Source organism: Anarrhichthys ocellatus, unplaced genomic scaffold (assembly GCF_004355925.1).
Source record: "Anarrhichthys ocellatus isolate YVR2014 unplaced genomic scaffold, GSC_Weel_1.0 scaffold1, whole genome shotgun sequence".
NCBI lineage: Eukaryota > Metazoa > Chordata > Actinopteri > Perciformes > Anarhichadidae > Anarrhichthys > Anarrhichthys ocellatus.
Genome location: NW_022280031.1, coordinates 8,974,015 through 8,998,487, shown reverse-complemented (window position 1 = coordinate 8,998,487; position 24,473 = coordinate 8,974,015). Strand labels below are relative to the sequence as shown.

The following is a 24,473-nucleotide window of genomic DNA, read 5'->3' as shown; positions in this document are numbered from 1 at the left end:
CACATGGTAAATTGAGGGTTCAACCATTAATTGACCTATATGTTACTGAGAGCAGTTCCTGAAATAAGTGTATTAGTTCAGACTGTAAAGACATTTCAGTTTTATCAAGAGAATTCTGTGGATGTCCGCTACATTCTGCTCTTAAGAGGATGTCGGCACAAATAGGATAATATAAGCAATGAAGTGCAAGAGAAAATTAAAAGCTTTTCAACAATTCCACAAAAGCAAATTGTAATATTTGAAATGATTGCAAACTATGACTCTGTGGGGGGTCGATGCAGAAATGTTTCTAAAGGACAAGAATCTTTGTAGAGATTTAAATATATTTCAGTAACACCAAAAAAAACACCTACAATCATGGCATGATATCTGTGAGAAGACTTATTTTATTTAGATTGTGAGGTGATTGCATGGTAATACATGAATCATCAGGTTGACCTGCAGGCCAGCTGCAGGAGGCAGAGTTGTCCTGTTCATCAGTGCTGCACCCTCTGTGTGTCAGCTGGTCAGAGGTGGGATCGTCACAGGACACAGGATGTCTGTAATGTTTTCCTCCATCACTATGTTTTGTAATCTGTGGCCACATGCCACCAGATACCGTCATTAAAACTGACGTATATTACAGGTTTCCAGTGGTTTGTCTATGACTATTACCATAAGTCTAATAGGTGTTGTAATCCATTGATTATTGGGTGAAGCAGGACTTTTTCAGTCATGTGATCTGACATGGTTATGGTCATCATCAGGTGGTGATTACGAGTGACACAGATGTGCTTATGGTAACAGCGCAGTGATTATGTGTAGATGTCACCAACCAAAATGAGATCTATCCATCATCAGTCATAAGGCTTTAGAGAGCAGCTGTTAAGACGTGGTTAGAGTCCCTCACCTGAGTCACACACACACACACACACACACACACACAGAGTGTGAACATTGAGTGGCTGTCACGGCTCCACTCTTTTGTCTATTTATCAATTCAGAGGATATAATGTTTTTATCACTCCTAACACAATCTGAGGTGAGCAATCACATTCAGATAGGTCTATTTTTGCAGAATGATAATAGAGCGTCATAGGAAATATCAGGGTCAGAAATACTGACATAATGCAGAAAGCCACACTCACCAGCTCTATATCACATTGAATGGGGATAGTTTAGTCGCTAATGTCATCCAGAGGAGAACTTCATTTACTAATGTGCATGAAACAATGATTCCAGTTTAAAAAGACTATTTGCACAAACACAACCAGCTCAGCAGTGTTGTTGGGGGAGTGTACGGGTCAGGTGATTGGTTAAAAACATCACTCCACTGTCTGTCAGGGGGGCTTTAAACCAGCGCAACCCGACTGATTTGAATTACTTAACAGATGACAAGCAGGTGAAAGGACATGAGGAAATACAGCTGGAACAGTTTCAAGGATTTATTTTTCAGAAATTCTGCTGCCGTCGACCAGGTAGGATTGCAAACCTGTTTGACCAGACTTTCAGTTACATTGAACAAGACTGAGGAATTTGGAAATTGTTTGTATTTCTGATTAATAAGACAAATGTCAATCAACTCAGGAACACAAAAAACATTTTTCACTTAATTTGGTATTTAATTTAGAAAAATACCATGTTTTCTGTTTTAGTTTAGAAAATGCCTCGTAATGGGGGGTGATGGAGCCAATTTCACTTTTTGACTGAACTGCAGGTTTTTCGTGCTGAAACCACAACAATCCAATCTTAACATTTCACAATGAAAACAGATTATATATGACAAGCCAAGATGATCAACAGTGAAATGGGTTTCAGCACACAGCTGAGACACACTGTCCTATGATATCTGTATTGTTGTCAAACATTATCATATCGCATTGCAGAAATTTGTATTGCGTCATTCTAAAATGTACTTTTCTCACTGCAGGTGTTTTTCTTAAGATTTGGTACAACATACAATATCTGAGCCATTTTACAACTTTTACCGCTTTAATAACTTATTTAACTTTTCAATAGGATCCACATGTGGATGATGGCGATGAGAATACTGAGCGTGGGAACTGGGCCAGCAAGAAGGAGTATATCCTCTCTACGATCGGGTATGCTGTTGGACTTGGAAATATCTGGAGATTTCCATATTTGGCTTACAAGAATGGAGGGGGTAAGTATTTCTTGTCTAATGCATTAGTGTTGGAAATCCTGTTTGATATTATTACTGTTGATATTGTTTTTAATGCGTCTCTTTGAGCAGGTGCCTTTCTTATCCCCTACTTTGTGATGTTGGTGGTTGCTGGAATTCCCCTTTTCTTCCTGGAAAGCGCCTTTGGACAGTTTTGCAGCCAAGGTCCAATTAACATATGGAGATCAGTACCAATCCTGCAGGGTAAGACTAACATTCACATTTTGTGAAAGATCACTCGGGTACATCTGAGAACAAAGATGTCAAACATGAGGAATTTAATGAGGCTGTTGGTTAATGATTGACTGTGGAAGCAAAAATGTGTCTTTTTTATGACTCTTGACTTCAGAGAAGCTTTTGGTTGTTTGATTTTAAGGCTTTGACCCTTTAAGGCCAACGCATAATCATCCAAACTAAAGGTAAAAGATTAATTACAGCTTTAAACAAGCTATGGGCACAACAGCGCTTGAAACTCTCCACCTGCAGCTTCTTCTCTGATGCAGTTTGATTTATCTCACATCTTCTGTTCAGTTCAGTTCATCAGGACTCTTTATGTGACTTTTGTTTTTAATCTATAATGGATGCAACTTAAAATGTAGTGAAGTACAAAACGAAAAAGAAAAATCCCCAATTTTTGTTACAGTAACGAGAGTACATTTTATTTGTTATTTATAATCCCCCTTTCTTCCTCTCCAGGTGTTGGCGTTGCCATGGTCATGGTGACGATAATAGTCTCAATTTATTACAATGTCATCATCGCTTACAGCCTGTACTACATGTTCGCCTCCTTCCAGTCTCCTCTGCCGTGGTCCAGCTGCCTCAGTTGGGCTGACAGCAACTGTAGCAACACTCCTATTGGTGCTTTTTCATTTCCAATTCTTTGGTTGTATTGTGTGGCTCAAATCTGCCGTTTGTTGGAAGCTGATGTGTCATTCTCCTGAGGTAGCGGTGACATAAAAAGAATAATGACAAGATGACATATTGTGACATAAATGAAAGATTTAAAAGCATGCTAAAATAGAAACTGTAGTTTGAGCACTAGGGCTCTATGCGCTACTTCAGGTCAAAGCAAAAATATAAAATCATTTATTCATTCTAGAAAATGAATGCATGGAAATACTCACTACATAGACCTTTTCTGGTTTTCTTTTCTAGTGTACTGCAATGTAAGTGGTGTTTTAGTGGCCAACTTGACTCAGGAAAACAGCACTTGTCCTTCATCCAATATGATCACAGTTCCAGTGCAGAGTCCGAGTGAGCAGTACTGGGAGTAAGAATCACATACTCGAGCAACCAAAGCACAAATACACACACTTGTCATATTGCTGTGGCTGTAAAGTGAGACGTCTCTCCTCCTCAGTCACGTGGCTCTGCAGAGATCCAGTGGTCTGGATGAAACAGGACCAGTAGTTTGGCACTTGGCCCTCTGTCTGCTGCTGAGCTCCATGATTGTTGCAGCAGCGCTCATCAGAGGCATCAAGTCATCAGGCAAAGTAAGACAACATCCACCTCATAGCAAGTCCTTATCCACAGTTCAACAGAAGGGCCAATGCATAGAACCAATCAACCCACTGCAAAACTCAACCCAAATGTCCTTTATATATTTATCATTTGGGTTTCCTGCTATACAAAGCAAGGAAGCCTCTCACTCAGCTACATGCCAAAAAAAAAGACTTGATCCATGCTCAGCTGTCATGTAGGCCTACATGAAGTACATTGTTTCAAGCACTATCTGAATGTCCTATGTTGATGGACCAGTACCATATTTTAGGATATATGCTTACTAGCTTTCATGTTGAGAGTTGAATGATAAGATTGATACCACTTTCACGTCTGTGCGGTAACAATACATGAGTCAACCACCCGGCTAGCAGCTCTGTGGGGCTGTATAGACAAAGCAGTGCTTTGAGCTAAATGCTGGCATCAGCATGCTAATATGTTCACAATGCTAACATGCAGATGTTTGCAGGAATAATGTTTGCTATGTTTACAGATCTAGTTTAGTGTGTTAGCATGCTAGCATCTTCCAATCCGCACTGAACACAAAGTACAGCTGAGGCTGATGGGAATGTTGTTGGTGTTGTCATAAACCAACACGTGTTGGACAAACTGAAATTTTGACTTGCTGGTGGCATTAGAAGAAATGATACACCGTCATTTAAAAAAGGTACTGATAGCCAAGCTAGCTGTTTCCTCCTTTAAGCCAGTCTTTATGCTAAGCTAAGCAGCTGCTGGTTGCAGCTATTCTTCATACAAACATGAGTTGATCCAATCCTCTCATCTTTACTTTCAACTACAAAGTGTTTTGCCCAAAATGTCAATCTATTCTGTAAACATGTACACATTTGTATGCAGGCTTTCGATAAAACTTGCTTGAGATAACAAGTGCAAGTGAACGCTAGATGCAGAGAAGAAAAGACACAACATGGCAAACACCTTTACAATTTTAAGCCCTTATAAGTTTTACACTTTATCATTGAAACTCCCAGCAACAATGCAAGACAATATAAATTAATTATTTACTTTTTTGCAATTTTAACTCTTGGCTTTTGTCTCACCAGGTTGTGTATTTCACTGCTACTTTTCCTTATGTGGTGATACTGATCCTACTGATCAGAGGTGTGACACTAGAGGGAGCCAGAGATGGGATTGAGTTCTACATTGGTTCCCAATCCAATTTGACTAAACTGACAGAAGCACAGGTAGGGACGTAGGGACCCAACTGTCCATACTTATCTGCAACGCAGTAGAGCAATCTAAGTATATTGATTTAAAGCATGACTGTGTGTTTTTAGGTCTGGAAAGATGCGGCAACTCAGACCTTCTACTCCCTCTCGATTGGCTGGGGTGGAGTTATGACTCTTGCTTCTTATAACAACTTCCACAATAATGTCTTCAAGGACGCATTTGTTGTAACCCTTACTAATGCTGGTAGGAGCACAGCTACTGTAACTACATTATTTAAGGAAAATTTATATAATTTCTATATTTATCTCATCTATTTAGCTATTTTCATGTTTTCCTAGGTACCAGTGTGCTTGCAGGCTTTGCCATATTTTCAATCTTGGGTCACATGGCTCACATCTACAAAATGCCTGTTGGAGAAGTGGTGAAGGAAGGTCAGACAGACACAAAATGTGGGCATCAGTTAATATAAAATTTGCAAGACTTTCAGGCAGCCTGTGATGTTATGTTTCTTTGTCTTTGTGCAGGATTTGGTCTGGCATTCATTGCATATCCAGATGCTCTGTCTAAGCTTCCTATTTCCCCTCTGTGGTCCATTTTGTTCTTCTTCATGCTTTTGACGGTGGGTCTGGACTCCCAGTTTGCAGGAATAGGTGAGATATTCAGTTGTCATTCACACTTAACATTAAGACCTTTGCTGTTGTGATAGAATGCTGGATCCTGAAATCTCTCTCATTTAGAGGTGATCACCACCTGCCTACTCGATTCCTTCCCTAAAATATTCAAATCCAAACGAGCTTTATTGACTATTACGACGTCTTCCATCCTCTACCTGCTGGGACTGCCGTGTGTCACAAGGGTAAGTCTGCCTTTCTGTAACTTAATGTAACTGTTGTCTGACATAGGCTTAGTTAACTCAGCTTGTGAGCGTGTGTGCGTGTGTGTCTGAGACAGGCTGGAATATACTGGGTGACTCTAATCGACCAGTTTGCTGCCAGCTGGGTGCTGCTATGTTTGGTTCTCTTGGAGATCATTGGTGTCTGCTACATATATGGTAAATATGATAACTGAAGATATGTGCACATAAAACTGACAGAGAGCCTTAAAGTCCAGCTGTGTACATTCAGGCCAATGTATTCTTCCGATGCATTACAGGAGGGAACCGTTTTATCAAAGACATTGAGATGATGATTGGTAAAAAGAACTTCACTTTCTGGCTATGGTGGAGAGCATGTTGGTTCTTCATCTGTCCCTGCGTCATAGTGGTGAGTCACACAATGCCCCTGATGCAGAAGATGGTGATCAATCACGTCTGCTTCAATCCTCATCATATGTTTAAGGAATGTCATCAAATCGAGAATTATTATTGCTTCAAAAGCTACTTAAAGATATTTTTTTTAAAAGGTGGTATAATTATGGCCAGCAGCCACTAAACTTGTGTTTCAAGATCTGAATTTCAGTTTAATTCAATTCATTTTAGATTTCATCTTTTTGTGTAAAAGAGTGAATAAATAAAACTGACCCTTGTCTAAAGTGGTTCCATAAATTCACATTCAAAGTTAGTTTTGATGAATGAAATCGTCTGCTGTTGTGTAGGTGATCCTGATCTGGTCTCTGATGACCTTTACGCCACCCTCCTATGGAGGAGTCCCTTTCCCAGTCTGGGGTTTGGTTCTGGGCTGGTGCATTGCTGTATTTATGCTCCTCTGGGTCCCCGTCATCGCTGTGTATAAGTTCATAAGAGCCGAGGGAAGCCCCTGGAAGGTGCGTGTGTGTGTGTTACGATGTGACTTTTTCTATGTTTTTCAAAGCATTGCATGTTGCACAGCTTGAAATTCTTTCCACGAATTCAAAGATATTATGCTAATCCCTCACTTTCCACAGCGTCTGAAGTCGTTGTGCTCCCCAGCTGAAGAATGGCATCCCTATCTGGACATCCATCGAGGAGAACGCTACTCACAAGCCCGCTGCCGCCTGAGGATGAGCCTTAGAACCAAACCAGAAGTAAATGTGAATATAATCTCGAGCTCATGGCTCTGATGTGTGTTTTTATGTGTTTATGTTTTCTTCTCTTCAGTAAAGCAGTTTAATATGTGTATTGATGACATTCAGCTGCTAGATGTCGTACTCTCCCTCCCCCATTCCAGTGAATTCACTTCACAACAAGTGGTTTCCAGTTCTGTCAATTTATATTGAAAGTTACATTAATTGATTGAGGCAGAGAGTGACTCAAATACAGAAAATTCGGTATATATAAACAAAATCAACAACTACAACCAACAGCCATAGTCCTTATAGCTTGTGTCCAGTTACCTAGCGTTACAGTTCCCTCAAACAATGTAGGCTACAACGAAGATCCGCATCAGAATGGAAAATAAGTAGAAATAAGCAAAACAACACCGCTTAGATGACATGCTAAACTTTACTAAGATTACCATTACGTTACATGAATGTTAAAACACCACCACACAAAGTAACTTACATCTATATCTACTGAATCTCTGCAAATCATGTCAAACCCCAAATACACAACATATCTGTACTATAAGTAAAGATGCACACATTGACAGAACTGGAAACCACTTGTTGTGAAGTGAATTCACTGGAGCGGGGGAGGGAGAGTGCGACATCTGGCGGCTGAATGTTATCAATGTTATCAACAGCACATTTCATTGTATGCATCTAGCAACAATATCGCTTACAGCAGCTTTAAAATCAGCCAATTGTTTTATTTAGTCAATGATCCATTCATTTGTATTCATCCCACTTTCTTTCATACAAAATGTTTAATGTTCTGTCAGTAGTGACTGTCTATGTCATGTACAGTTTCTTGTCAGTTAACTACGTATTTTTTGCTCCTCACCTGTGATATTCAAGAATAAAAAACTTCTCTCTCTATCTCTGATGTCAACCTGTTTTAAAGGGACAAGGAAACATAATTAAACTAATTTCATGAATAAGATCTGTTATAAAAATAATACAAGGTTTAGTCTCTTGAATTTTGCTAGATGGTCACCAGATGGCGCTCTTGACAGAATAACAAGAGGAGTCCTCTGACACACAAAGGTTTGTACTATCAGCAGAAGAGTTTAAAAGCAAACGACAATGAACAATGTTAACTTGCAGTCTACAAACAATCAAAGACATTTGATGAAGGTACATTGTCCAAATATATTTAACAGCATTCAGGTCTACGTGGCTGACTTTTAAGCATTTCAATCTTCAAGCCACAAACAGTTAGTGCCTAAAAGCTGAAATTAGCCATTAGGTATGATAATGATGAGGTAGATGCCCTGAAACCCATCGAAAAAGAAAGACAAAAAACTTACACAAACCTACACAACAGTGGTTAAAAATAGTAAGTGAACCTTAAATTCACTGATGGCAGCAAAATTGTGAGGAGGCAGCTCCAAATTAAAGTAATGTGTCAGTCTGTCTACTTTTTCATGTGCACATGATTGAACTGTATGTGGGAGTTAAGCTTTGACTTAAGATGACTGGTTGAAAAGACATACGTGTGAGCACATTCAAAGCACATGTAAGCCAGAAGCTGTATGTGTTCCTCTAAATCACTGACATAATGGGTGTCGTGTATGTAACGTATCAGTATATCCATCAGAACTGAATACACATTCGCATTTGCTTATCGTTTGTTGACACTGCTCTTAGTCTTTCACAGCGTTCTTGTGAGTAGCGTTCACCTCCATGGACGTCCAGGTAGGGATGCCATTCCTCAGAGGGAGAACACAATGACTTCAGACGCTGTGGAAAGTATATTGTACTATTAGGAATAATGGGTGCACGCTACTGCCTGAAATGTACAGAAGAAAATCTCAGCCTGCCTTAAATGCTTCCTGTATTATACAAGACAACATGCACACCTTCCAGGGGCTTTCCTGTGTCATTTTATACACAGCGACGACAGGGATCCAGATTAGGATGAACCCAATCATACACCAGTCCAGAGCCAAGCCCCAGTCTGGGTACTGGATCATTCCATAGGTGGGGGGCATTAAGGTTATGAAAGACCAAATCAGGATCACCTCACAGCAGAGGTCTTCAACAGGGGTTCCGCGACCCCTAGGGCGTCCGCGGAGGAACTGCAGGGGGGCCGCGCAACTTGAGGCACCAGCAGCAAGTCAAGGTTTGCACTTATTCAATGAAATATATCAACATCTACTTGAAGGATTGGCATATACTGTAACTTTGTATAGACATTCATGGTTTCATTCATCATTATCCAACACTTTGGTTTATGACCTAATTCCTTCAAAACTACTGACCTCAGCCTCAGTTGTACTATGTGTTTAGTGTTAATTAGCAAATGTTAGCACACTAGCATGCTAAACTAAATTGGTGAACATGGTAAGCGTTATCTTTGTGACCATGTTAGCGTGCTGATGTGAGCATGTCTAAAGGTGATACGGCATGTAGCAAAGTACTTAAGGACAACTGAGTAAACATCAGTATCAAACAATTTATGTAAACGGAAAATGGAACACAAGTTATGCTGTCTAGTGTCTAATAACTATTTTGGTCATTTATGAATACTAGAAATACTCATAAACCATTGATGTATTCACAATACTGAAAAGCTTGGAGGAAATATGAAGCAAAGTGTAAACTTAAAAAACTTAAATTAAAATGCTTTTGGAGTGTCCTGCGCTTTTTGAAAAACAAAAATAACCTTGAAAATGTTTAATTTAATCGCATCATATCATTATCAAAAGGCACTTGAAGGTTATCAGTGCTTTCCACTCTGGTCTTGGCCAAAACGAATGAATGGGTTTGACTTTTGAATTTTGGTTAATAGGCAAACCATATCAAACAAATGTTACCGATAATGCTGATATGTGGAGGAACCCAGGAGTATAAAAGAGTCCGCTGGTCCTCAGTTCGTTGTACAGAAGCAACATGGGCAAGCTACTCATCTGCGTCGGTAAGCTGAGCTTCATGCTCATAGAAACTTTGAAAACTTTGCACAGTTTAAGTTAGTTTCATCTTGTGCATAATGCAGATTGTTTCTCATTAATACTGAACCTGCCTCCTCCTTAACTTCTCTAATTCTGTCTCCTCGCTCTGCAGGACTGGCTCTCCTGCTGCATGTGCAGCTAGGTAACTATATCCTTCATGCATTCAGTGTTGGTGTGATATGTGTAGACGTATCTAAGTTTGTGGCATAACGTAAGAGCAATTGTTCTATATGTTGCAGGATCATCCTACATCCTCTCCTGTTATTTCACTAACTGGGCACAGTACCGTCCTGGAGCAGGCAAGTATTTCCCCACCGACATTGACCCATGTCTCTGTGACCACCTCATCTATGCCTTTGCTGGAATGGATGGCAACATGATCAAGACCTTCGAGTGGAACGATGAGAAACTCTACGGACAGTTCCAGGCCCTGAAGAACCAGTCAGTACACACATATTCATAGTGTGACTCCGGCACACATGAAAACACACATTAATACATCATTTATGCACACACACAGATTAAGTGTGAGAGGTTAAAGTAGATGTTGTTGCTGCTTGCAGGAACAGCAACCTGAAGACTCTGCTGGCCATCGGGGGATGGAACTTTGGTACTCAGAAGTAAGTCGTAATGACATGAGGATCAATACTCTCACCAAGAGGAACTCGTTGCACACATAGAAGCTCTCTGACTGTCTTCCTGTCTCCAGGTTCACAACTATGGTTTCCTCTGCTGCCAACCGTCAGACCTTCATCACCAGCGTGATCACGTTCCTGCGTCAGTACCAGTTTGATGGTTTGGATCTCGACTGGGAGTACCCTAGCACTCGTGGCTCCCCACCTCAGGATAAGGCGCGCTTCACCGTCCTGGTCCAGGTCGGTTATATTGCTATTCAATTTCTGGCTATAGACAAAGTCATGTTGTAGGTGGTCGTATATAAGCCAGCATTACTGTGGTTAAACACTGTATATAGGTTTCAACTTGTTAGGGGTTTGGCCACAAAATCTATCCAGAAGATTTCATCACTTTCTATTAAGTTATATGTTGAAAATATAGTAATCAAATGCAATTGAAATGTAAGTGAAATCTACAAAACCTTCTCAGTTTTAGAAAAAATGCAATCGTACAGCAACTGTAACTGTTTCTCTCCTTGTAGGAGTTGATGAGCGCCTTTGAGGCTGAGGGCAAGAAGACCGGCAGTCCCCGTCTGATGCTGACTGCTGCAGTCGCTGCTGGAAAGGCAACCATCGACTCTGGATACCAGATTGCCCAGATTGGAGCGTAAGTACATGAGCAGACACGTTGTGTAGAAGAAAACATTCAACCCTCATCATGTCTTGTTCACCAGTGTGCTTGACTACATCCACGTCATGTCCTACGACTTCCACGGTTCTTGGGAGCACAATGTCGGACAGAACAGCCCTCTGTACAAGAGCCCCGCTGACCAGGGCTCCATGATCTACTTCAATGTGGTGAGTGAGGGCTCCTGCTGTAAATGAATAACGATTAAACAACGTAACCGATGCTCACACTGGCCTGTACTCTCTCATATGTAGGACTATGCTATGAACTACTGGAAGAGCAATGGTGCCCCAGCTGAGAAACTGCTGGTTGGTTTCGCCACCTACGGCCACACCTTCCTCCTGGCTTCCTCTAACACTGCTGTGGGAGCTCCTGCTAGTGGACCCGGAGCTGCTGGACCTTTCACCCGTCAGACTGGCTTCTGGGCCTACTATGAGGTTTGTCCTTTTTTTCTGAATCAGTGTGTGCATGCATACATTATAAAACAGTATAACATATTATGTATGAATGTATTGTGTAGATCTCTAACTTTAAATCCCCCCCTCTATCAGATCTGCACTTTCCTGAAGCAAGGAGCCACTCAGGCTTGGGACGCCGCACAGTATGTGCCATATGCCTACAATCAGGGAACCTGGGTCGGATATGACAATGTTAAGAGCTTCCAGGCTAAGGTATGAAGTTGTATACAGTATTATTATTCCTGTCAAAAACAATTATGTGTTAAGGTTATTTAACACTCGATTTCACCTCTTTTTCGCTCTACAGATTCAGTGGTTGAAGCAGAGCGGTTTCGGTGGAGCCATGGTGTGGACTTTGGATCTGGACGACTTCAGTGGCACTTTCTGTGGCCAGGGAAAATACCCCCTGATCAACACCATCAAGAGCGGACTGGGAACTGGAGCTTGTTCAAGTTCTTAAGTTTGGAGCTGGGTCAACTATCATGTAACATTAGACCATCCAACTAAGGCCCGTTCAAGAACAGCTCTGTAACACCTGTCACTGTTCCTACCTAAATAAATATTACATTTAAAGCAATTTCAGATCTCCAATGGTTTTGTGTCTTGTGCATGTTTCTCAACAGTAAAATCATAAAACCTCAAAACCTTTTGAGGCAGAATGAAGTTATTCAATGTAGAACAACTTTGATCATCAAATGAAATATGTTAATTCATCTATTCACTCCTTTATAGCACCGAGCACTACAGAAAAGAAGTGGACTGTGTATATAACAAGTAAAGGCAAACATTAATTGTCGCTGCAGATAAAACCAACCAGTTCAGCATAAAAGCAGTAAAAAATATAGCAGAAAGACAAAGCCAACAACAGAGGTTAAAACAAGTGCAGATTCCCTTTAAAACACACACACCAATAAGTTTGCTATAATTTGTAAACAGAAATACTGTCTCAATATATCGTCCTTACTTTATTAACCTGTGGAACCATTAATAGAAATAACATCAATTAAAATGGAAGAAAAATAAAAAATAAAAAAACAACAGGAAATAGCACCTTCTTTTAAAACTCAAAAACCCTGGGTCGTATGAATACATACTTGCAACTAATGTCTGTAATATATTCTTAATTCGTATTTTGTAAAGCACTTTGTAAACTCTGTTTTTAAAGGTGTTATATAAATAAAGTTATTGTTATTATTATTAGCTCAAACGCTAAAGGGTAGCATCTTTGTGGTAGTCAACAAAAAGTGACTATATACACGCGAGGCCACGTGGACAGGTTGTACTGGGACAGAGAGGCTGAGTGGACCAGTTATGTAATGCTTTAAGAGTAAAGTTGAACCTGAACCAGGATGTGGAGGACTTCGCCGTGCCGTTCAGATAGGTGAGTACAACAACCGACAACAACACGCTGCTGAAGCCTCTAGATGAGAACATCAACAACCACTTAGTTGCTCAGTAACTTACTTGCGTGTGCAAGAACTGTGCAGTCTCTACTTTTCTGTAATATGTGTGCTTAGTGTCTGCAGCCGCCCTGGAGTTTCTATTGTGCACATGTCCACGTTGTCTGCTTTGGTGATGTTTTATTTTAAATAATTTCCAGCCAGCACTGATCACAGCTCCTTTTATTTACTATCGATGATTTTTGTTTAATTGTCTGAGTTTTGTCTCTTTCTTCCTTAATCCTCGTGAAGCTACACTGCAGTAGTTGTATATTTTTAATTGATAATCAGTTTTTTGCACAAACTGCAGAGCGCCCGTTTGGACATAAGGGGTCTTTGTTGCTGATGCTGTTCCCCCTATAAGTTGACATTTAATGCAAACAGTTATCAGTTCACAAACTGTGGATAAGGACTTGCTATGAGGTGGATGTTGTCTTACTTTGCCTGATGACTTGATGCCTCTGATGAGCTCAGCAGCAACAATCATGGAGCTCAGCAGCAGACAGAGGGCCAAGTGCCAAACTACATGGTCCTATTTCATCCAGACCACTGGATCTCTGCAGAGCCACGTGAGCCACTGAAAAGTGAAGCCAATGTGTAAGTGTCTTAAACTTGCATTCTTGCCAAGAATGGCAAACAGGGGGCAACTCCTCTGGTTGCAAAAGAAGACGGTACAGAAGTCCTTGAGGAAATGACCCTGATTCTTACTTTATTCATTACATCAGTAAACATTGTAAACATGAGTTTATGGCCTCAGTTGCTAGTTTCAAGTCTTCTTCAAAACAGCATCGTGTTCATTTAGTAAGTTATGGTCCCATTTAGATTGAAATAGGCGATAAAGCAGTGTATGATTTCGGGCGTGGCTAACATGTGATTGACATGTTGCGACCACGGCGTTGTCTGGTGTGATGTGACTACGTCTACTTCTTATAGTCTATGGGCAGACGTTCATAATAGCTAAGTTGTAATGCTAGAGCGATGTGAGAACAGCTTTACCACATTTAGCTATATCTGATCGATATGGCATTTAAATATACATTTCTTATTCCCTAGCTTATTATGTTTATCTCTGAAACTCTGAAACTAATTTGGCTTTGCCTTGTTAAACATGATGGCAATTTAATGCCCCTAAAAATCTGATGTATTACTGTTTTAACCCTGCAAACAAAAACAGATACATCTTGCATCACTAAGAAAATCATAATTTAGCAGAAGTTCTGCAAAAAAATGCAAACTCTTAAAATTCTAGAAGACCAAAATGTCCCATGTGTCTGCAGAATTCCTTAATTTATAATCAAGATAGAAAATCAAGCAAGTGAATTATATAATTTCCCAAACAAATAATCTACATCATTGCCGCAGAGGCCGCAGGGGTTAAAGGGAAGGGAGATCCAGACCAACAGGACCCCGCCGCCAGTGATCCAAGTGGCAGCCCACAAGGTGTGTGTTTTTGTTGTAGCAGCGTTTGTGCTAGCTAATAAATCTCTCTTGTTAAGTCATGTGTTGCCCATGACTCTCTTTCCCTGGGTATTTTTATATTGTTACTCCCCTCATCCCATAGACCTCAAAACAGGAACGTAACAATGTGTTTTAAAGGGAATCTGTACTTGTTTTAACCTCTGTTGTTGGCTTTGTCTTTCTGCTACTATATGTTTTAACTGTTCTGCATTGAATAACTTCATTCTGCTTCAAAAGGTTTTGAGGTTTTATGATTTTACTGTTGAGAAACATGCACAAGACACAAAACCATTGGAGATCTGAAATTGCTTTAAATGTAATATTTATTTAGGTAGGAACAGTGACAGGTGTTACAGAGCTGTTCTTGAACGGGCCTTAGTTGGATGGTCTAATGTTACATGATAGTTGACCCAGCTCCAAAATTAAGAACTTGTTTAAGCCCAGTTGCAGCACTTGCAGCTATCATCGAACACCAGGCCGACAGCACAGTGCTTGATGTGTGTTTCTCCCTGGTTGCACTCATAGAAGTTGTTCTTGTTGGTTGGATCAGGGAAGAGTCCGTTAGACTTGTCAGCGCAGAAGCCAGATCCTGTGCTGCCGCCGCCACCGTCAGGCTGGGGCACAGAGGGTATGACTGGAGGCAGGGGGCCAGGACCAGAAGTGCAGGCTGGGGAGAGACATTAAATCATTTAAAAGATAGAAACAGCATTATTTCTGTTTATTACCAGAGGTTATGTGTGTTATGCGTACAAGATCCAGTTCCCAGTCCGCTCTTGATGGTGTTGATCAGGGGGTATTTTCCCTGGCCACAGAAAGTGCCACTGAAGTCGTCCAGATCCAAAGTCCACACCATGGCTCCACCGAAACCGCTCTGCTTCAACCACTGAATCTGTAGAGCGAAAAAGAGGTGAAATCGAGTGTTAAATAACCTTAACACATAATTGTTTTTTGACAGGAATAATAATACTGTATACAACTTCATACCTTAGCCTGGAAGCTCTTAACATTGTCATATCCGACCCAGGTTCCCTGATTGTAGGCATATGGCACATACTGTGCGGCGTCCCAAGCCTGAGTGGCTCCTTGCTTCAGGAAAGTGCAGATCTGATAGAGGGGGGGATTTAAAGTTAGAGATCTACACAATACATTCATACATAATATGTTATACTGTTTTATAATGTATGCATGCACACACTGATTCAGAAAAAAAGGACAAACCTCATAGTAGGCCCAGAAGCCAGTCTGACGGGTGAAAGGTCCAGCAGCTCCGGGTCCACTAGCAGGAGCTCCCACAGCAGTGTTAGAGGAAGCCAGGAGGAAGGTGTGGCCGTAGGTGGCGAAACCAACCAGCAGTTTCTCAGCTGGGGCACCATTGCTCTTCCAGTAGTTCATAGCATAGTCCTACATATGAGAGAGTACAGGCCAGTGTGAGCATCGGTTACGTTGTTTAATCGTTATTCATTTACAGCAGGAGCCCTCACTCACCACATTGAAGTAGATCATGGAGCCCTGGTCAGCGGGGCTCTTGTACAGAGGGCTGTTCTGTCCGACATTGTGCTCCCAAGAACCGTGGAAGTCGTAGGACATGACGTGGATGTAGTCAAGCACACTGGTGAACAAGACATGATGAGGGTTGAATGTTTTCTTCTACACAACGTGTCTGCTCATGTACTTACGCTCCAATCTGGGCAATCTGGTATCCAGAGTCGATGGTTGCCTTTCCAGCAGCGACTGCAGCAGTCAGCATCAGACGGGGACTGCCGGTCTTCTTGCCCTCAGCCTCAAAGGCGCTCATCAACTCCTACAAGGAGAGAAACAGTTACAGTTGCTGTACGATTGCATTTTTTCTAAAACTGAGAAGGTTTTGTAGATTTCACTTACATTTCAATTGCATTTGATTACTATATTTTCAACATATAACTTAATAGAAAGTGATGAAATCTTCTGGATAGATTTTGTGGCCAAACCCCTAACAAGTTGAAACCTATATACAGTGTTTAACCACAGTAATGCTGGCTTATATACGACCACCTACAACATGACTTTGTCTATAGCCAGAAATTGAATAGCAATATGACCGACCTGGACCAGGACGGTGAAGCGCGCCTTATCCTGAGGTGGGGAGCCACGAGTGCTAGGGTACTCCCAGTCGAGATCCAGACCATCAAACTGGTACTGACGCAGGAACGTGATCACGCTGGTGATGAAGGTCTGACGGTTGGCAGCAGAGGAAACCATAGTTGTGAACCTGGAGACAGGAAGACAGTCAGAGAGCTTCTATGTGTGCAACGAGTTCCTCTTGGTGAGAGTATTGATCCTCATGTCATTACGACTTACTTCTGAGTACCAAAGTTCCATCCCCCGATGGCCAGCAGAGTCTTCAGGTTGCTGTTCCTGCAAGCAGCAACAACATCTACTTTAACCTCTCACACTTAATCTGTGTGTGTGCATAAATGATGTATTAATGTGTGTTTTCATGTGTGCCGGAGTCACACTATGAATATGTGTGTACTGACTGGTTCTTCAGGGCCTGGAACTGTCCGTAGAGTTTCTCATCGTTCCACTCGAAGGTCTTGATCATGTTGCCATCCATTCCAGCAAAGGCATAGATGAGGTGGTCACAGAGACATGGGTCAATGTCGGTGGGGAAATACTTGCCTGCTCCAGGACGGTACTGTGCCCAGTTAGTGAAATAACAGGAGAGGATGTAGGATGATCCTGCAACATATAGAACAATTGCTCTTACGTTATGTCACAAACTTAGATACGTCTACACATATCACACCAACACTGAATGCATGAAGGATATAGTTACCTAGCTGCACATGCAGCAGGAGAGCCAGTCCTGCAGAGCGAGGAGACAGAATTAGAGAAGTTAAGGAGGAGGCAGGTTCAGTATTAATGAGAAACAATCCGCATTATGCACAAGATGAAACTAACTTAAACTGTGCAAAGTTTTCAAAGTTTCTATGAGCATGAAGCTCAGCTTACCGACGCAGATGAGTAGCTTGCCCATGTTGCTTCTGTACAACGAACTGAGGACCAGCGGACTCTTTTATACTCCTGGGTTCCTCCACATATCAGCATTATCGGTAACATTTGTTTGATATGGTTTGCCTATTAACCAAAATTCAAAAGGCAAACCCATTCATTCGTTTTGGCCAAGACCAGAGTGGAAAGCACTGATAACCTTCAAGTGCCTTTTGATAATGATATGATGCGATTAAATTAAACATTTTCAAGGTTATTTTTGTTTTTCAAAAAGCGCAGGACACTCCAAAAGCATTTTAATTTAAGTTTTTTAAGTTTATACTTTGCTTCATATTTCCTCCAAGCTTTTCAGTATTGTGAATACATCAATGGTTTATGAGTATTTCTAGTATTCATAAATGACCAAAATAGTTATTAGACACTAGACAGCATAACTTGTGTTCCATTTTCCGTTTACATAAATTGTTTGATACTGATGTTTACTCAGTTGTCCTTAAGTACTTTGCTACATGCCGTATCACCTTTAGACATGCTTTAATAACAGTTAACACTGTTAGTTCATCACTTGAAATGAACTGTGCTGTTTGTCATACTGAAATGAGGCTTTTTGTCCTTTGCTGTCCTTCAATGTGGATCAGCAGTTTAGTGATTGTAATGCATTCATTCATTAAAGGTGACAGTTTATCTGTATTTTGTAGCACTAAGTAGTTTGGACAGGAGCAGTCACATTTTAAAAAGGTTAAATTAAAACATGAGAGCAGAAAAAGTGTTTTATAAATAAAGTTAATAACAAAGAAAATCTATGTAGTATTTCAATAATGATAGAATGGGGCCAGACACAAATAGCAATGAATCATCTGCAGAAAGTAAAACATGGAGGTTAATGATTGAAGACTGGGGGGAGGTTGAAAAGTCAAGTTAAAACAGTGAGGGGCTCATGGGCACCCTGACAATCATAATTTCCAAAACTGATGAATTAATGACTATAAAAGGACTTAAATATACGATCATCCCAATTATTTAGATACAGTAGTATACCGTTTATAGTTGATATAGAAAATTTGTTCCTTTATATTTTCTATTGCAATTTTTACTGGGAACTGCGCAATACTTTATTAGTGAGACAAAAACAGATATTGATTTTGTAAATATGGATGCTGTACAAAGATTAAGTTTGCTGTTCACATATGAAACATTTAGATGAGCTATAGTTAAAAGCTCTTCATCAGGATGAACTGTAGGTATGTAGTAGTTATTTTCAGTGTACAGTTCATTTGAAATGTGTTGTTACAAATATGTTATTTGATTAGCAGTACTTTATAATGTGGATTTTCATTTAACTTTTAACTATTTTGTATGTGTCTAAACGGAAGATTAATATTATGTAAAATAGTGGTGTCTTGGAGTCCCATGTGGGATGGGACAATTTTTTTTCCATGACACAGAAATAAAAATTAACTAACAAAATGTATCACTACTTGTCAGGAAATAACTTTAGATGAAGCCTTAATAGCTGCTTTTTATTGGTGTGAATGAGATTGTAATACAGTATATAATTAAATTGGTACTTATTGAGGCAACGTTGACACGGTCCAGCAGCAATCTGCTTCACATTCATGGTTACATCACACCTGGGTGCTGCCCAATACAACCACATCTGTTACTGGTTACCATAGTTGGACTGGAATTGAAGGTTGACTGTACTTCTGATGAACACCACCTCTTTTAGTGTGAGTGGGGAGAGTGTTACTCATTCATCACATTTTCTAAGCAGGGCAGATAGATTAAACCTGAATGTTTATTTCCACCATCTTAGTTTAGAGTGTTTGATGTTTTAATATTTGCTAATTAGCACAAAACACAAATTAAAGCTGTCAGATAGTTTTGCAAGTATTCGGTTACAAACCAACGTTGTGGGCAAAGATTTGAACTGCTGGTGGAACTACATAGATGGAAAGTTAGGGGGTCATTAAGACTCATTCTCTGGGGATCATGAAAGTCTGTGCAAACGCTTTGCCAATCTATTTCGTGGGCTGTATGTCAACTAATTTCACTATAAACCAAAAATGTCAACTGTCAACAATTGTGGTGCTTGAGAAAAAGCTACAAGATGATTTCACTGGATAAGTGAGCCGCTGACCAAAGTGTTGGACCAACCAATGTTGTCAACCCCAGACCCCCACACACTGGTGTGATTAGTTAAATAAACACACAACATACCATCAACACTAACAGCTATATGTGGATTACTATATTACAGGTTTCCACACAATGTAATGAAATGCCATTTCCAATGAATATATGATCACATATGAAGCAGCTCAGCCAGTACTTGCTTTCAATTGGTTTTCCCTCCAAGTAAACTTTGAGTGTCAGACGCAACGTATTTTCCCTGTCAACAGCAGCTCAATGCTAAACTACTTGTTAAACACAGTGTGAAAAAATACCGACCTATTGTACGTGACTTTACGCATATGCTGTTCATTAAACCCATACTGAAGTAGATACATTATGACCAAAGTGTTAGATACACTACCAAATCTCACCACCAGAGAGAGACAATAAGCTGTGTAGAGTCCATTGTGGTCCATTTTGTACAAGATGGTCAAGAATGAAAGATCATTTATTCTTGGATCAGTTTAGTTCCACCTCCAGTGATGTCATCTGCTCTTTGAAATGGTCAAAACGTTCATGTATGCTGCAAGCAAGACAGGTCCTAACCTCTGAAATAACAGATCTTTTTTTACTGCAGAGATACATTACATTGAAGCACAAACCAAACTCTTTCACCATGGCAACTCTGCACAGAGAGCCAGCTGATAAACACAAACATGTTGCCATCTCCCACGCATTAAACACACACACACACACACACACACACACACACTGTGCTAGCTAATTGAAACACTTTGAAACAAGGATTAATCGTCATCAATTACGTTGTCTTTGGAGAAACACAGGAAGAAGCCACTGAACAGCACCCATCTGCTCTTGTGTATAAAACAACATATTACAGAATCACGGTGAAGCTCTGTAATTATAACATATCTAATTTTCTACATTCAGGTCTATCTGAGCAGGGCAGCACGTTTAATTAAGTTGTGCAATTAGCTGCTCTCTTCAGTGTGCGATTATTCTTGGGCCTGTGATCTTCCTCAGAGATGTAGGCGTGCATATTTAACAAAAAAACAGTTGTGTTTTTTGTCTGGAAGAATGTCAAACAACAACTGTATGTGGAGTGTGATCTGCAAAACACAAAATAAAAATGTGAATACTGTGCAAACTGTGTAGCACTGTGTTCAGTTCCCTCTATCTATCTCTGTCCCTCTGCTCCCTCCACCTCCACCCTCACCCGCCTCTCCTCCCACAGTGGGCATGCTTCTCAACAGCCCTTTGCTATTAGATACTGCTGGGCTTGTCACCATGGCAGCAAATTCTCGATCATTTTCTATCTGAAATGTTTCTGTGGACGCACACGCACACACACACAGACACACACACACACACACATGCATGTTTAGCTGTTGTGCTGTGGGAGGGTTGTCCGTAAGTCCTTGAGTGTTCCCAGGTCCAGCTGGTTCACTCCACATGTGAACAAAATGCATACAGCATGCTGTGACATGCATATAGCATATCACATTTTCAACATGTCCACGTGCAACCTGTTATGGGATATCATGTGCCATTATGTGCTATTGTGCATTGTGTGTCTGCGTGCAAGCTTGATAAATGTCACATTCCTAAACTTGACAGATATGCTTGCTTCTGTTCAGATGTACTGGGAACAAAGTGTCAATTTACTTATTTAGGATTTAGGACCTTGACTCACTAAAAGCTTAAAACACACTCACATGGTTTCAGAACACTATCATTGTCTGTATCACCATTGCTGCATTGATGAGTACTTCTGCGTTGTATTCTTATAATATGAGACAGACTCTTAGTTAGTCTTTTGTGCAGCATCATACATGATACTATATCTTTAGCCATGTTGTGAAATTAAAGTGCTAACAATCCGCTGTAGATGTCCCAGGCAGTTGACGTCAAAAAGGAAATGAAGACAGAGAAAGACAAGAGGTGATACATAGAAAAGGGGAATTGAGAGAGTGAGATGGAAGGATAAGGCAGAGCTGATTTTCTTTCTCCAATAAAAGCCACAACCCCCCCGTGTTGCTATGGCGACCTCCTCTCTCTCCCTTCCTTTCAGCGAGCTACCACTTATCCATGCTGCCTTTCAGTCAGCAGGGCACGTGGGTGTGTGTGCGTTTGTGTGTCGGCTCCTGAATGAATCAAGCAAACGAAGGAGAAAGCCATTGGAGAGCCAAGTCAAACTGTTCTCCACACAGACGTGTAGACATATCCACAATAATACGCATTAATACATAATAATAATATAAGGTAACAAGCTGGAAAAATTCTCTATTTACTTGCTCTTCCGTCTCAAAGTATATTCCTCTAGTAGCGGTTCTCTATACTCTTATTCGCTCTTTCACAACCACTCCTACCTGATTTTCAGTTACCACACACCCACTTAAATGCACACATAACCTCACCACCACTACTCTCTGTATGTGTGAAATACAATGAAAAGAGAGATGAGCATAAGCAGGGAGCTGTATGAGTGTGTATGTTATGTTTTCCCATTAGCAACAGGTCAATGATCATGAATGCTTAAGATGAATCGTACGCCACAAAACGGAACCACTTCAAAACCGTCACAGGATCCAGGACATCACAGGTCTGCAATGTCTCAAAATTACACTGTAGTTTGCTGGATGTAAAAATATCAAGAGCACTTATAGTCCAAGTATTACACATCACGAAGAAAGATGGATTTACCGTAGTTATACTTGTCTCAACATTGTTACACTGTCTTAAACTAAACTACACAACCACACAAACTCATTTTTTTCTAGTTTTCGTACTGAGGAGAAACTGCTCAAAGTCTGTGTGATTCAACATCAGCATGGGTGTATTTTGTCACTGACCAGAGGCTGTGTTTCTATACACCTCCCTTTTCTCTTCACAAGCACCTCATTTAATAATCTCTCTTCGTGCTAAAATAAAAAATGCATCTCTGAATGTCTTGTCCCTTTGGACTGACTAAATATTTAATAATGTTTAACGCACACATCAAATAAAACTTTCATTGAATTTTGTCTTTTATTTAACAATTTGTGAATACTTTTGCAGCAATCAATATAGTAAGGTTGGTAAAATAAAAGGGTGGTGGTTGAAGTAATACAATTATTTAGTATTTATGCACATTTTGGGGATTATTGAGCACCTCATTTACCTTCTGGTAAGGATGAATCCATAACATTTGTAATATTATTGCTGCTAAAAGCTTAAGATTATACTGCACTGTGGTAGTTACCTGTAATAAATGGTTCTGACTGGCAAAATGTCCCCCAGCTACTCATTGACTTTGTCTGTTGGCAGTTTGGTGCAGATCAGGTAACATAAAGTGTTTTTTTAAATCTTTTTGCTGATTTAGCTGCCTGCTGTGGCAGGAAAGAACGCTCTCGCATGTGCTTCTCTGCTTTAACTGCAGATGCTATTTGCAAAAACCTCCACTTCAGTCTCAACCTGCCAAAAAACATTTGTATGAGTTGTACTGCCAAGTTAATTTCAATGACGGGGTATTACCTACTATGCTTCATGCATGCTATTCATCATATACTAACTAGTGTATTGCTGCAGCCTGGAGCAATCCACAGAGTTAGAGTTATATCTATCTTCAATATATAACCAAAATAATGGCATACCTTATTCCTTACAGAGCATTAGTTGTCTTGAAAAAATTGAAAATATATGCATGCAGCAGTAAGTCTGAGATTTTCTCAACGTCGGCACACAAACTGGACTAAATGCCTTTTCTTTAAATTACCATCTCCTGTTAATGCGGCATTATATATAAGCTGTTATCCAATAAAGGGCAATGAAACAGTCTCCCGCTGGAGGGAAGGGAGGCACAGGAGAAATCAGAACCAGGACTGAGTGGGGCCGACTGTCACACCCTGTTGCAGTAAAAAGAGAGATTTTCCAAAGGGACTCTGGCGCTCGGAAACACTACCACTTTTGTCCACAGGAACCGCCAAAATCAACACAAAATTAAAGTTCCTTTTAATATAAACACACATTTGAGTGCTGCAGGAATGAGTCCCAAACCCGTAAATGAGACAGCAGTTTTGTACTTCCTGTTCCCTCGTCCTGAAGTCAATGAGGTTTTTTGAATGGGTTTTTGGTTAGATGCCTGAAAGAAGGCCTGTGGTCAACAGACGCTAAATATGTTGCACTGTTTCTGTTCTACAACATAAAATATCTCAGTAAATACCCCACTCATGAATTTTGAAGGCGGCTCCTAACAGGTGGCTAAATGAGACAACAAAACGTCATCACTCTAAACACTAGTCCACCTTTAGCTTCGTGGTGGTGACATGAAGTCATATGACCGTGATGTGGTTCATTTATAGCTTCACGTTAGCTTTTTATTTCTGTAATTGCATATACACTTAAAAAAATCATGAAATTAGTGTTCATTTGTGAAGGAGAACAAAACGCGTACGTATCATAAAGCTTTGTTTGCCACAGAGCTTATTTTCTGCAATTAGCCAAAATCCAATGTGCGAATTCAATTGGGTTTTCGTCGAGGGAACCAGTGTTGTGCTAACTTCTGGGTTGTCCTACAATAATATGTCATCCCTGTAGCACTCTCTGAAGTGCTATGCAATATGCACTGTAGGCTTGTATCACTTTGGAGACCATTCCACATTGAAACCTGACAAAAATGAAATGGCTAAACAGTATGTTATAGAATTGTTCATTAAGAGATGAGACACAACTTTAGTTCTGAAAAAAGTTTCACACAATCAGCAATTTACAGGTACTGTAATAAGGACAAAGAAATAACGACTTTCATCATTTAAACTGTCTGTCCTGCTGCTTTGCCACCTTTGTAATCTATGACCTGGCATTGTAAGCAGGTCTTTAATTCACAGACCAC

The 24,473-nt window shown here is 40.4% G+C and overlaps 3 protein-coding genes across 3 annotated transcripts; 2 read left to right on the top strand and 1 right to left on the bottom strand.

Moving 5' to 3' along the window:
• Positions 1–1,375: 1,375 nt before the first annotated feature.
• Positions 1,376–6,973, top strand: slc6a14 (solute carrier family 6 member 14). Its single transcript, XM_031852056.1, has 15 exons — positions 1,376–1,457; positions 1,999–2,143; positions 2,234–2,365; positions 2,858–3,019; positions 3,317–3,431; positions 3,522–3,654; positions 4,723–4,863; positions 4,957–5,092; positions 5,188–5,280; positions 5,374–5,499; positions 5,587–5,705; positions 5,801–5,900; positions 6,002–6,111; positions 6,443–6,610; positions 6,731–6,973. Exons 1-15 carry the CDS (start codon positions 1,392–1,394, stop codon positions 6,884–6,886), a joined length of 1,902 nt encoding a protein of 633 aa, XP_031707916.1. The 5' UTR covers positions 1,376–1,391; the 3' UTR covers positions 6,887–6,973.
• A 2,728-nt stretch (positions 6,974–9,701) lies between these two features.
• On the top strand, positions 9,702–12,156 carry LOC116386085 (acidic mammalian chitinase-like). The gene is made up of 10 exons (XM_031852068.1): positions 9,702–9,785; positions 9,932–9,961; positions 10,059–10,260; positions 10,383–10,439; positions 10,529–10,694; positions 10,976–11,100; positions 11,168–11,291; positions 11,376–11,558; positions 11,673–11,792; positions 11,887–12,156. The coding sequence occupies exons 1-10, from the start codon at positions 9,761–9,763 to the stop codon at positions 12,037–12,039; spliced, it is 1,185 nt and encodes a 394-aa protein (XP_031707928.1). The 5' UTR covers positions 9,702–9,760; the 3' UTR covers positions 12,040–12,156.
• A 2,625-nt stretch (positions 12,157–14,781) lies between these two features.
• On the bottom strand, positions 14,782–17,551 carry LOC116382420 (acidic mammalian chitinase-like). Its single transcript, XM_031845465.1, has 11 exons — positions 17,468–17,551; positions 17,292–17,321; positions 16,993–17,194; positions 16,814–16,870; positions 16,559–16,724; positions 16,153–16,277; positions 15,962–16,085; positions 15,695–15,877; positions 15,461–15,580; positions 15,227–15,365; positions 14,782–15,143 (listed from the first exon to the last, which is right to left on the bottom strand). The coding sequence occupies exons 1-11, from the start codon at positions 17,490–17,492 to the stop codon at positions 14,911–14,913; spliced, it is 1,404 nt and encodes a 467-aa protein (XP_031701325.1). The 5' UTR covers positions 17,493–17,551; the 3' UTR covers positions 14,782–14,910.
• Positions 17,552–24,473: the final 6,922 nt, after the last annotated feature.